The sequence below is a fragment of the Pundamilia nyererei genome, unplaced genomic scaffold (genome assembly GCF_000239375.1).
Source record: "Pundamilia nyererei isolate P.nyererei 1_Seehausen unplaced genomic scaffold, PunNye1.0 scaffold00206, whole genome shotgun sequence".
NCBI lineage: Eukaryota > Metazoa > Chordata > Actinopteri > Cichliformes > Cichlidae > Pundamilia > Pundamilia nyererei.
In genome coordinates this window covers 960501-973957 of record NW_005187607.1, presented here as the reverse complement: position 1 = coordinate 973957, position 13457 = coordinate 960501, and the positions used below count along the sequence as shown (strand labels likewise).

Here is a 13457-nt window from a genome sequence, read left to right as displayed (position 1 = left end):
AGTTTAAAACTATTTATACAGTAAAAACATTGCCTTGTAATTGTTTTTACATGGGTTCAACAGTCTACATTACTGTGTCAGACTTTAGTAAAAGCGCAGTAACATTTGTATTGTTGATGATAAAGAAGCTTGACATCTGTAGAATAAAAAGCCAGTGCTCACAGTATGTGAACTTTGCTTATAGTGTCTGGACTCGCACAAAAATTGAACCAAAACACATTCACACCTCACATTCCAATTCTCAGGTCTGGAATGAGAGGGTGAGGTGACAGGCAAATAATAGCAGGGCTGATTATGCTTTGGGATCAGGCCCACCAGTCAGCCTACTCTTTCTCTTTCTCTATCTGTCTTCTTTCATTTTGACAACTGCTGTTTCAGCTTCTTTAATCATCCAAGTGCTTAAAAGCCCCCGTGAACTGCGTCTACTTCATGTGCAAAATCAGCCTGACCAGATAAACTGCTTTAAAGGGAGAAAGAGAGCAAACCTATCCTTAAACAAGGATTAGTTTGGTAATGCAAGAGACCAGAGGTAAGGAGGAAGGGGGAGGGTAAAATGATTTATTGTTACTTTCGTGTTCCTGAGATAAGTTGGCACAAATCCTGAGGAGTTTATTTTATTACATCCTATTAAAAGTTGTATGCATTATACAACTGTACTGATAAGCACAGTCAGATTTTGTACTAAACCTCCCTAAACTATGAAAATCTTAGACCTCGGTGTTACAAAGAAGCATTAGTAACAAGTAAACATATATTTTACCAGTGCAGTGAAGATCATGACATTTTTGAGGCAAGCGTGTCTTAAAAAAATGAAAAAAGTAAAGAAAAAGAACATTAAGAACTTTGACAATTACAGTACTCACATTTTTCTTTCTTGAGTACTGTTTAAATATAAATGAACAGCATTTGTGATTCCAGCATCCCCAAACAATTGCCATCAGCTAGTCTGTCCTTGAACAAAACACAAACAATGATTCGTCAGGCAAAGCTCAGGGTCGCACATAAACAAGAGATGGGATGAATACAAGGAGGGATCACATAAACATTCAGGTTTTCCTTTGGCCGGACAGAGTGATGAAATATCCTCTATTTGATATGTTGCAGTTGTTGAGCCTGTAACCCCAAAGACCTCTGTGCTCTAAGCTTCTGGCCCAGCATTTGTTGCAGACACTCCGGCTTTTAGGATCACCCTCTCCAGCTGTAGAGATTTAACAGAACGTTGTAATTATAATTGTTTTCTTTTTCCGTTCAGTAATCTGATATCCCAAAATCACAAATAGCCAATTTTGGCAGATGAGTAAATAAAGTGCTTATTTTAAAAGTAAAAACCAAAATGTGAACCATTCTGGTTTTGATTTTAACAGCAAGTAATTGTTTTTCTCTCCCAAATTAAGTTGAAATAATTATCAAAATCTTTAAATAAAAAAAGTTTTTTTACATAACTTGATTAAACTGAATTATGCACTATGTTATAAATTATCTAAACTATAACATAATGAAACATTTGTTATGTTAAGCTCTTGTTGAGCAAGTTAGACTTGTGATAAGAGCATGATTGAGCTTGTTTTCTTACACTTAACAAGACTTGCTTTTAATGTATTGCTGCCCTTTACAAGTCCATATACTGGCCCATTAACTACCATTGACCTGAGTGTCTTTGAAGTGGATAAACTGGTGTGCTGACTCTGTGACTCAGAGATGTGCCTGTTGCTCTAGGTATGTCCAGAGCAGATCAAGTTACCACACTTCATTTTACTGTCCCTTTAGCTACTTCACCTACAGCACAGATCAGAGAAACCAGGGGCAAGATTACACTGAACTTTGTCCCAGCTGTGACCATCAGGGGTCAGGGTCAAAGGTCACGTGGACTGCTGTAGGGTCCTAGTGTTGTTATATATCAATTAGAGGGCAGGGGGATGGGAGTTACACCCTCAACCCCTTGAAGAGAAACAAGGGAATAGCTGCTGACTAGATCTTTTTTTCATCCTGACTGACATTCAGCGTTTCTTATGTAGGTGGAAGAGCTTTCATGTATTGCAATGAGTGAGTAATAGCAATATTAGTGGAAATGTTGGGTCTAGAAACTCATGGGTACTGTGGTACACCTCCACTGACCCACACATAATGTAACAATCAACTAAATACGGATAATGATGTTAACATATTCTCTATTTCTTCTTATTTCTTTTTTACTTCTGGTCTAAAGGACAGAGAGTTGCAACTTAGAAATAAAGTGAAGTGATTCAAGGTTAGACAAGTTAACTCCTATGATGTAATGATTAGGGACAATGATGGGGAGACATTTATATCCCTCTCATTTACTTTGGCAGAAAGTTGCTGAAGCTGAGTCATATTCTCATATAGCCTACTTAATGCACACATGCGCAGGCACACATACTGGATTTGATTTGAAAACCTTTCTGTGTTTGTGTTTGGCAAGCTTCTCCATAAGACAGCTTACAGACTGCCATCAGTCATAGTTGCTTTAGATTGAGCCCAGTTTGGAGCATACTGGACGAGTATAAAAAGGAATGACACAAAGCTAGTAGCTCACACTGAGATCTGCACTACTGAGAATAAACAGGATTCACACAAAGGCTGTCTCACTCCAAACTCATTACACAAGGAACTGATGGTTGAACAGGGCAGTCTGTTACCTCATTGTAAAGTACAGTAGGTAGTACCCCTACCTGAAGGGGTACTCTATGAGCCTAACTTGAAGAAGAAGTACAATGTCTCACTGGACTTGTCACCTGTTAAAAAAAAAAAAGGAAAATGGAGGAGAAGGCTGTTTGCAGAATGGTAGAAGTTCATAAACTGCTATATTTCATTCCTGTTAAGTTCAATTTTATTTATAATAATGCCAAACCTGTTAGCGGCAATGGGAGGGAGGACAAAAGACCCACTGAGAAAGAAATCCAGAGATTAATAGTAACCAATCTGGTATATTAAGTGGTGATAAAGACAGTTAGTGAAAATAGGTGAGTAAAGAACAAACACTAGGCCTATTGCAGCGTAACATAGAACATTCAGGGTCACCTGATACAGCCTTTATCCACAGTATCATCCTTTGTTAATCCTACAAAATGTATAAAAAGTGAATAAACAGCAACTGAAAAAATGTTGATGTTTTACATGACAAAACTGTAGTTTTTCATCCAATTTTTGGAAAATAACTGTTCTTCCACTGTAATATTGAATGATATATGCTGTATTATGGGATTGATATGCTACAATTTACTCATATGCAGTATGGTTCTATCCTCAGCTTTAATCTTTTTTGTTGCTGTTCTTAGCACCTTCACTGGCACAAGTCACCCAATTTCATGTATTTTTAGACAGAACGCAAACATCTGTCACGTCTCTTTTAAGCAGGTCACCACAAAAAAAAGTTAAATTACTGGTTGAACTCTCCTGGCAGAAACACACTGCTTTAACCATGACAAAAAGCACACATCTATATACAGGACAAGCATAATAGGATATATTATTATTCTCATGTTCACGGAAGTCTATTATCTTGTAAAATTTAATGTCAGCAAAATCATTAATCAAAGTGGCAGTCCTTGCCTTCACTTTCCTTTTTGTTATGTCAAAGTCTTTCAACATAGCTTTTTGCATGTCATCACATCATTTTTATGCTTCTGTTTAAAGTCGTGCTCTTACACCTTTGAGTAAAGCAAGGTGAAATGTTAAGTTTAGCTTTACCTCTCTATATTTAGTCCCACTCACTCCTGCAGACATTTCCCTGTTATTGTTAGACCTCCAAAGAGCTAGGACTACTGGCTGATGAATGACGTGATACCAAAGAGGGTGATGGGGGAGACTAAACACCAAAGAAGTATCGGCCCTCAGTTTTCATTTCACTTTATCTCTTGCTTTCTTCTTTTTCCTTTTTTTTTTAGCGCTTTCCTTTATTTCCTCTTGTTTTCTCTCCCCTGTCCTCCTCATTCTCTCGCTCTCTCAGGGGTGTTTCATTAACTTTGCCGTGAGATGAAAAGTGAGTGGCTATCCCTCAGCCTGAGAGCCTCTTGAACATCAGACATTCATACATATGCTTTACACCCGCACACCCCCACACACAGGCAGACAAAAACATGTAACAGAGAACCAACTCCTTCTTAGCTCGTCATTAATTTCTGAGTTCAGCTGAAGGCACCTGCTGTGTTTGCCTGCTATGAGACTTTAAACACTTCACATGAGCTTTATGTGAGTGCGTGTGTGGGTTTATGTTACCATTAATGCTTGTGGGTGAAAGGAGCAATAATTTAGGTTCCAGTTACCACGAAATTCTTTCTCTGTATATCTCTCCGTCTCTGAAGAAAGTGCTGCTCATTTAGACACACATGCATTCTGGATTTCACCATGAGAAAATATACACAAAAGCATCCATTTACGCATTTACGCCCATTTGTTCTAATGACTGCCATTTCAGCCACTATGAGCCCGCTATTTCAGGTGTTTGTCCATTCATCATCACTCCGATTCAGCGTTGATTTGCCGGGACAGCAAAGCCAAAGCACATGATCAATGAGTCTACCCGCTGTGTTGAATTCAAAAGGAATGACCCCACTTTCTTTTTCTCCTCTCCTCTCTCTTTGCTTTCTCCCAGTGGAGGGAAAATGTAAGATAGACACAAACGTTCCTGGTATACACTCTCATCTGTCTATACGTCGTAGCTCCTTTTGTTTCATAGTGGATTCAGCACGTTTCCTTTAGTAGAAGTAGTAGTGTGATGCAAATAACCAAGACTGCAGCTTGAAAGTCCTCACTTTTAGAGAAAAACATTTTAGTATAAGGGTGGAAAAAAGAAACACTATGAGATTTTGTTAATATTTAAAATTAATTAAGCTGCCTCACACAAATTTAAAAAAAAATTGAAGATCACGTTTTCTAGCTTTTTTTCTTGGCGATATTTTCAGAGCCTTCTAATGTAGAAAATTTGGCTAAGCCAGCAAGTTTGCTTTTAATTAATTTCAACAATTTACAAGAGATCTGGTAGTGTGATTTTTCACCCTTAAGTGTTTATTAGATGCTTAGTATTCAGCAAGAATGTTTCTGGATCTAAATAATTCATCCCTAAATGCTTACAGGGTGGAGATAACTTTATTTTTTCTCTGCTATCTTCCCCTCCTTTCCTCTTATTCCTCCTTCTTTGACTGCAAATTCTCACTTTCCTCATTTGTTCTGTCTTTAACTCACCCCATTCCCTTTACTCCCTTTGTTTCTCTTTTGACCCCAAACTTCCCAATCCCCTTGCTTTCCTTTTTTAAATCTAATATATTTTCACTTGATCCTTTTCATTACTCATAAAAAAATCTGTCTTTCCTGTATCTATGCTTCTTCTACTTTTCCTTCTGTTGCATCCATTCCTTGTTATCTATCGCTCTCAATCTTTAAATCTACCTTCTCCCCTTTTTTTCTGTATTTGGTCTCTCTTGTCTATTACTCTTCCTTGTCTTCCTCTGTTTCTCCCTTCGACCTTTCCTTGTCTCTATTTTTTCCAGTGGGAGGAGATCAGTGGGGTGGATGAGCACTACACTCCCATCAGGACCTTTCAGGTCTGCAATGTGATGGACTACAGCCAGAACAACTGGCTTCGGACCAACTGGATCCCTCGCCAATCTGCTCAGAAGATCTATGTGGAGCTGAAGTTCACTCTGAGGGATTGCAACTCAATCCCGTTGGTACTGGGCACCTGCAAGGAGACATTCAACCTCCTCTACCTAGAGGCAGATGATGACCAGGGCAGCCACTTCCAAGAGCATCAGTTCTCCAAGATTGATACCATTGCTGCTGATGAGAGTTTTACTCAAACTGACCTTGGAGATCGCATTCTCAAGCTCAATACTGAGGTACGCGAGGTGGGTCCCATGACCAAGAAGGGTTTCTACCTCGCATTCCAGGACGTGGGCGCCTGTGTAGCTTTAGTGTCAGTAAGGGTTTACTTCAAGAAGTGCCCACACACTGTGAGGAATCTTGCCTCTTTCCCTGATACTGTGCCCATGGACTCCCAGTCACTGGTGGAAGTCAAAGGCTCATGCGTCAATCACTCCAAAGAGGAAGAGCCTCCTCGAATGTACTGTAGCACAGAAGGGGAGTGGCTTGTGCCTATTGGGAAGTGTCTGTGTAACCCAGGATATGAGGAGAGAAGCAGCACCTGCCAAAGTAAGAAACATATTTTTTTTGCAACTATTTCTCAACAGTGCTCTCACACATGCCTTGCCATGCATTGATTCTGCATGTATAAATGCACGTGTCACTTCTCTTCTACACATTTCCCTTATTTGAACCTTTGGCCTAAACAAGCAGATTTTTTTAAAGCTGTAAAAGTAAACAGTGTGATATCAGGACTCTCACGCTTCATATCTGTCAGTCCAGAAGGTTTAATGTCAAATACACTCTCTGTGTGCATGTGTGTATATGTTTGTGTGTGTATGCATTGTTTATGTGAGCTCTTCAAACTAACCCCACATTCCCAAGGTGCTAGGTGATTGGTCGGTAGTTATACGTGCATATTCCCATACATGTTAGTAGAGTGTTGTCCAGGTCCAGGGTGCAGCATATAGAGGTTCAATAGTAATTTTATCTGTGACACATCATTAGCTATGGGCAGATTTTAAGCAGAGCAGAAAGATGGGACTGATAACACAGAAGAAAGGAGTGGGCTGGAGTGGATGGTGAATGATGGGATAGCTGCGGTGATGGTTGTGGGTGTTGGTGAAGGTAGCAATGAGTAGTCATTTGATGTGCTTTCAAAAGTATGCAAATCTGCATGCCTAAAATTGCCTTTCAGACCAGTCCAACAGGACTGGTCTTCCGTACTATCGTCACACATGTTATGCAGGGGACTATTTTTTGTTGCTGCTGGATGGTTTTTAAAGTGAGCTTGTCAGAATGATTGCAGTGATACTTTGGCTGCTAGAGTTAAAGAGTTGTGCTTGGCCAGTGGGGTGACACCTTGCTCTGCAACACATCTCTACATGAGAGTTTAAAGTATAGTAGAAAACATGTAAAATGCCTCTGATTGTTGTTGTTCCTCCTCACATCATTTTGCCTTAACTTTGTCAAAAGAAGTAAAGTTATCCATTTTGAGATAAAAAAGGGATTAGCATAAAAAAATGAAAATTACAAAGTCTTCAATATCCATGGTGTAATGCATCATAAACTTCTCAAACATATATATTTGGATCTGGGTTTTAAATCTTGTAGACATGTACACAGATAGGACATCATTACACCACTTTACACAAAATTAAATTTCCTCTGTTTTGCTTCTGTGGCTGCTATAACAGCTTTCATCAATTACAGTTACAGTACTTCATCAGTGTTTCCATGCATAAAAAAAAGAAGAAGTAGAAAGTGGTCCCTGGTGTGAACAATACAATGCAGATGTGTTCAGTTCATATAAATGTAAATGCCACTATGGATATGATTACATTATATTACATTTATACATTTTTGTTTGATTATACAAAATATAAAATAGTGGCAAACAAGACCAAAGTTAGCTGAAGGCTTCCATGATGCTCTATATCTGCTCCTCTTTACTTATTTTCTGTGAGATCTTCTCTGCTTAAGAAGCCAGACACAGCATCCATCTGAAAGCAGCCACCCCTGCACTGCGGCTGTCCCAGAATGACTTTAAAATTAAAACGGTGTTGAAGTTTCTGAAAAGGAAATCCGTCTTTAGCATTCTAGGTTATTATAGTGGGTCCCAAATGGTCCCTTGTTCATCAGGTCTCTCTTTTCCAGAGCCATGCCCAGTGTTAATTAAAGATCAAAGATGGTCTCCCAGGTCAAGCCCCTGCTGTCAGGGCCAGGGGGAAGTGTTTTTCTTTTTTCTTCTGTTGCTGTGAACTCCAGGCCAACCTGTCTAACTGTACAGATAGGAGGGAAAACTTTTTCCACACTTGTCAGTATATTTTTCTGAATTTACTCATTAAAAGCCAAAGGTATCTACTGCTGAACCCCTTTGTCCCCGGTGATTAACATCTTCAGAGTAATTAGAATTTCTCCCAAGTGTCACCTGTGATTGTCATTTTTGGATTGCATTTATTTTGGTTTTGTTTTTCCAAATTACACAGAAAAAGTGTAATTTTTCATTTATATCTTTCTTATTTTTCTGCTTTTTGTCCCTATATTTGAAAGAGTACGACATGTCATTTCAAGAATGGGACATTGTACAGACAAATGGCTCACCCCTGTCCCCCCCTTGTTCCCCCCCTCCTCTCACTTCCTGCCTCTGTGAATTGTGTGAATGTTTAGATGTATTTGACAATCTCTTATTAGTTTCAGAGTGGTCTAATGGACTCTAATAAGGTCTTATGTTACCATGGAGTGGGACAGCTGCACCAACAGGCCCCCACAATCCCTGCATGCAGCCGTTGGGGGCCCCATCATGCAGCTTGCTCTCCAGGCCTTCTGTGTTAACAGATAGATGGCTGAATGGGGTTAGGTCATCCCAAACTGATAGCAAAAAGAAAAAAAAGACATATTTACAGTGCTACGAACAACAAGCCACAACATTTTCTGGGAAAAAGAAAATGGAGAAGTGGAGAATAAATAGCACTGTATATTGTAGAGAGATACTTCAGTGATATTAATTATAGACAAAGAAAACTCTTCTGTTGGTAAACTCTTCCGAGGCACCCCGGTGTCCTGAGAAATTTCTGTTGGTATTTGACAAAAATAAACAAATATGTTATTAAGATGCTTAAAAACACAGACAAACATTGAACTGATGAAACATTTATTTTTTCTGGCAGGAATAACAAGGTGGATTTAAAGACAAAAATGCTTGGACTAAGTATTGTTGACAGTGAAGATTAAGCACCTTTACTGAATATGTTATGCTTTGTTTTCTTTGATAAGATGCCTTGTTGCAGCACCTCCTCTCCTCCTTCTCTACTTTGTGAGTCTGTCTGTCTGTTTTTGATCGAGTGAAGGGGGAAGAGAAAGAGTTCGCAAGCAGTTGCTTTTGTTTACACAGACTCCAAAGTGTGTTTAAGGGCTTTAATAAAGTCGACTCTAGCATTAAACCATCATTATCTTTCTGGACTGTGTATGTGTGTGTGTGCGTGTTTGTGTCCATAGTCAGCAATGTTTGTCAAAGCAAGGATGTTGTTTCAGTGGCGCCTTCAAAGGAGCATGTGAATTCTGTCTGGCTTAGGCAAAGGGACACGGCAGTTATACGAGCATGTGCATGCTCTTTTGTGCATCTGAGTCAGACTGTGTGTCAATATAAACTTTACAATATTCTGCTATGTCTATATATGTATATATATATATGTGTGTGTGTGTGGTTTGAATCCATGTCAGAGCCGCGACTTTTATCCAATTTTTGTTGCGATGAAACTCTGTGAAAAGATAAGATGAAGATTATAATACAGTACAATGCGAATGGACGTGTCGCTGATCGCCTGGATTACTGTATGTTTTGTGAGCAGCCTTCAGCCTTTCCACACAGAGAATGTGAGGCCAGATTTAATCTCGCTAAGGCACTCTTTCATCTGTCAGAACAGACTGGAGCAGGTGAACCAACTCCTATCTACCATCAGTGTGAAATTCCTGCAACCCTAATTTGATCCTAAAACAGCAAACGCATGCCAGTTTGTGTACGCGTGTGCGACTGTGTGTTTGCGCATGCACGTTGCAAATGCAAGCAGCTGTTCGCTCATACGTTGACGAGAGACCTAAGTTTACATTCTTGCTGGATTTATCAAGACACACAATCCTGAAACCTTCCAGTAACGTAAAGCTTATTACAATTACACAGACAAAGTGTCACACATAAGCCTCAGTTGTTACTCGCCAGCATTGCTTACCGTATGCTTTCACGATAAGAGGAGGAAGGCGAGCTGTTTTAAAAGCGGTTTTAACTTCTCTTTTTAAAATCATTTGCCACTGGCGACTGGACCAACACCAAATAAAAGTTCATTTTCCCTTTCTGTTTCCTTCCTCTCCATTCATCCCAGCGCCCGATCGACTTGGCTGCCGGATCAAAGCCCGTCGTCCATCTCATGTCAAATGTTTTATTTCACTCTCCACTCTTTCACTTAAGTGATTTAGCTGCTGCCCTCGTGCACTGAACTGCATGGCTTTCAAGCAGACATTCTGGACTCACATTATACATCTTTCACTGACACTGTCACGCAAACCTGCAACAGCTTGGTCAAAGAAATACTCAAGCTTAGCCTGAAGATATTCAACACCGACTTTAGCCTCTTATAAGACGATTATGTATAGAAAGACAAGAAATTAACTTCTTCCCTGACACACTTATTTGTTGTTTATTCCCAATCTACTGACTCGCTATCATGCAATTTGGATGGCCCATATATTATCACCATAACAGGAAAATATATGGCCAATCCAATTTGCATGAAGCTGGTTGTAAGAGCTAAATGCCAGCATGGATTCACTGTTGTTCTTTTTGTGACAAATGTCCATCTATTTTTATTTTGGAGTCTCCCTGCCCCCTAGTGATCAGCAATCCTTTAATGCAACTACATGTTTCATATAAAAACCCTGGATTTATAAAAAAAAAATTACATTGTCAATGGCCCATGTATTTTATGCACACACACGTAAGAAAAATACTCTTAATATCACTGCAGAGCTCCTACAGTTATGCTTAATATTTTTCGTGTGTGTGTGTTTTTTACATGCTGTTGCTGTAGTGTCTTTGTTGTATACTTTTCTGTCAGACTGTTGAAGTTGAGTGCTGTGAATTCATGGAGCTGCTGGCTCTCCTCTGGTGCTTTGGAAGGACTCTGTTTGTTTGTGTTGGCCATTATATAACTGCCCAGCTCTCACAAAACATGTCACTTGTACCCGCAAATTTACACAAACCCACAAACCAATTGAAATGCACATATACGTAGCACTGCCTTCTAAACTGCATTTATTATTTCTAACCCACGACAAAACTAAAATTTATCATGCCTTCTTTTCTGCATTCAGGTACATTTTTACACATCTGTCTGTTGTAGCACTTATGTGTCCAGTTCACTGAGTGGTGTGGTGGGACATTATTCAGTTTTCCAGCAGAATCCTCCTGCACTTCATATACCGTCCTTGCCACATTCATGATGAAGAAAGCAGCCTAGCTCAGTATAGCAATAGCCTGTACTATTCGGTATTCGGTTCTTTAATGAAGGGCACCTTTGCTCTTTGTGGTTGAGAATGGAGGTCTTTTTTAGACTATTGCCACACACACATTTAAAAATCGAATCCAGGCAATCACATCAGTTAAATCTGTCCCATGTGTCACTGTGTGTGTTTGCGTGTGTGTGTTTGGATGGGTGAATTGAGCATTATACAGTACACGGCTCTGTTCTAACACTGGTGTTCCATTGCATCGGTCTCCTCATCTCTTGTCAGTTTAGCTTAGTGGGGATGCTTTTTCTACTGCAGCGTTTTGGCTGTGTGCTGCCTGGCGTGTAGCCGCTTTGGAGCTGAAAAGAAGAAAAGAGGCTAGAGAAGAAAGACAAGGGGTGGATTGAGTGCTTCGGAGAGAAAGGTTCAAGATCATGATGCTAACTCTACATTATATGTAGTTACACAAAATTTACACCCCACCCTGATGTAGATCAAAATTAATTTTACACAGTCTTTGTTAAAAATAGGTTAAAAAATTATCGGGGGGGGGGGATTCATATCAATCGCCCTGCCACCCTTATACTAACTCTCATTTCACAGCAGCTAGGAGACTATACTGTATGTGTGAATTATGTGTGTGTTTGTGTGTTCAAGCAGGTAAAAAGGACAAGAAGTGTCACAAAAACAGACATAATTACAGATTTTATTGAGCTGTAGTGTAAGTGGATGAAAAACCTCAGCAATGATCTTGAATATGCTTATTTACTGTAGGGCGTGTACGGTGTATATGAGACAAAGAGAGCGAGACCACATTCATCCACTGATTCATTTGCAGCCTGAAATATAGCATCAAAGTCTCAGTTCATCTTTAAATCACTGTGTACTTCCTTATCTCTTTGTGTAGTCTTATAGTATATTGATGCATCGTTTGTGTGTGTAGGTGTGTGTGTGTGTGCATATGTGGCTGGCATTCAGGAAGCGGTAGCCAAGGAAGCAGGAAAGGTTTGCTCATTCTTGGTATTACTGCCTGTTTACTTTTCTCTTTATGAGCCTTCCAGTGCAGGCTGGGGGTAGCGGGTAAGCCTGTCAACCCAGAGCACTGGTGCTGTTGGGACTTCAAAGCTTTTGGTAACCACAGGCTCAGGAATTCAAGTTAACACACAGTCACAGACAAATATACACAAATGCACACACAAAACCGTGCCTGAAGCAGAAACAAGAGGGATAGATAGATGGGGTGTTTATTTGTTGGAGAGGCCCCTGCCAGTTGACCGAACCTCTTCACAGCGACCAGTCTTTGTGTATGTGTGTGATGCATGTGGGTGTTTGTGCCTGATCTGTTCACAGAGATAGAGTGTACAGGCAGTATGTGTGTCCAGACAGAAAACAAATACACAAAAAAAAAGAACAGCATATGTATAAATGGACATGCATTGCTTTGATTTTGGTGTTACGGCCATATCCACAGATGCAGCCCATGGGTGTAGCTTAATACTGATGGATGATAACTGTGGATTTAGCAATACATTTTAATCTCAGGGCATCTAGTACTCCCATTTTGCCAAAAGCAGCTTTATCACAGACATATGCGCAAAGTGTCTGTTTGGCTTCAGTGCCGTGATACATCAGCCAAAGTTGATCACTTTGTGAAAGTTTGGAAGTTTTGTGTTTGTACTTTGCTTTGTTTGACAATAAATTTCATCTTCATTTGCTTTTAGTGCTTGTACAAGTATGTGGTTAAGTTTAGGAAAATAAGCTTTGGTGAAAAAAAAAAGTTTTAGGCTACTTAAGCATAGACAAAACATTTAAATAAGAAGCCGAGGGGGCCTAAACAACAGTTATATGTTGATTCATAATTAGGATCTTCCTTACCATTACCAAAAAAACCCCCCATCATAATATTGTCACCAAATCCACAACTGCAACAGGTTTGGCATCAGTATTTGACCACTCCAAGAATGCATGTGAGCATATGTGTCATTGTTTCAGTGGAAAGTCAAGGACTGAAGGATGGACACCAGAGGAAACATCCTGTGTGATGAAGTAAATGTTTAGTATACATGTAATGTAACACAGGAGGGAAACGGTGCAGTACAACACGGCAGTCACTCCATCATTTCTGATAGATGAGAAGCAAGTAGTTGGAAAGAGCTGGAGGAGGAGATGGGGAGGTGAAGGCAAGGAAGAAAGAAAGCAGCTGTCATTGGGATGTAGACCCCCGCTGTTAACTGGTGCTGAATGTCGGTTTTATGATTTATGATGTCACCGGCATTAATTTGACATCTGCGTCATTCTTTCTGCTTTGCTCCTCAAATTGTTTTCCACTTGTGCTATTTTAAAACATTTCTGCATAT

The 13457-nt window shown here is 39.8% G+C and overlaps 1 protein-coding gene across 3 annotated transcripts in view; it reads left to right on the top strand.

Annotated features, from left to right (window-relative positions):
* The window catches only part of epha3 (eph receptor A3), a 90681-nt gene that overhangs the window by 11028 nt on the left and 66196 nt on the right, over positions 1 to 13457 (top strand). For 2 of the 3 annotated variants that reach the window (XM_005747853.1, XM_005747855.1), the window contains exons 3-4: positions 4613 to 4624; positions 5508 to 6168. In XM_005747853.1, the coding sequence (XP_005747910.1) occupies positions 4613 to 4624; positions 5508 to 6168 (673 nt within the window). The remainder of the gene's footprint in view (positions 1 to 4612; positions 4625 to 5507; positions 6169 to 13457) is intronic. The other variant, XM_005747854.1, reaches the window with a different exon arrangement.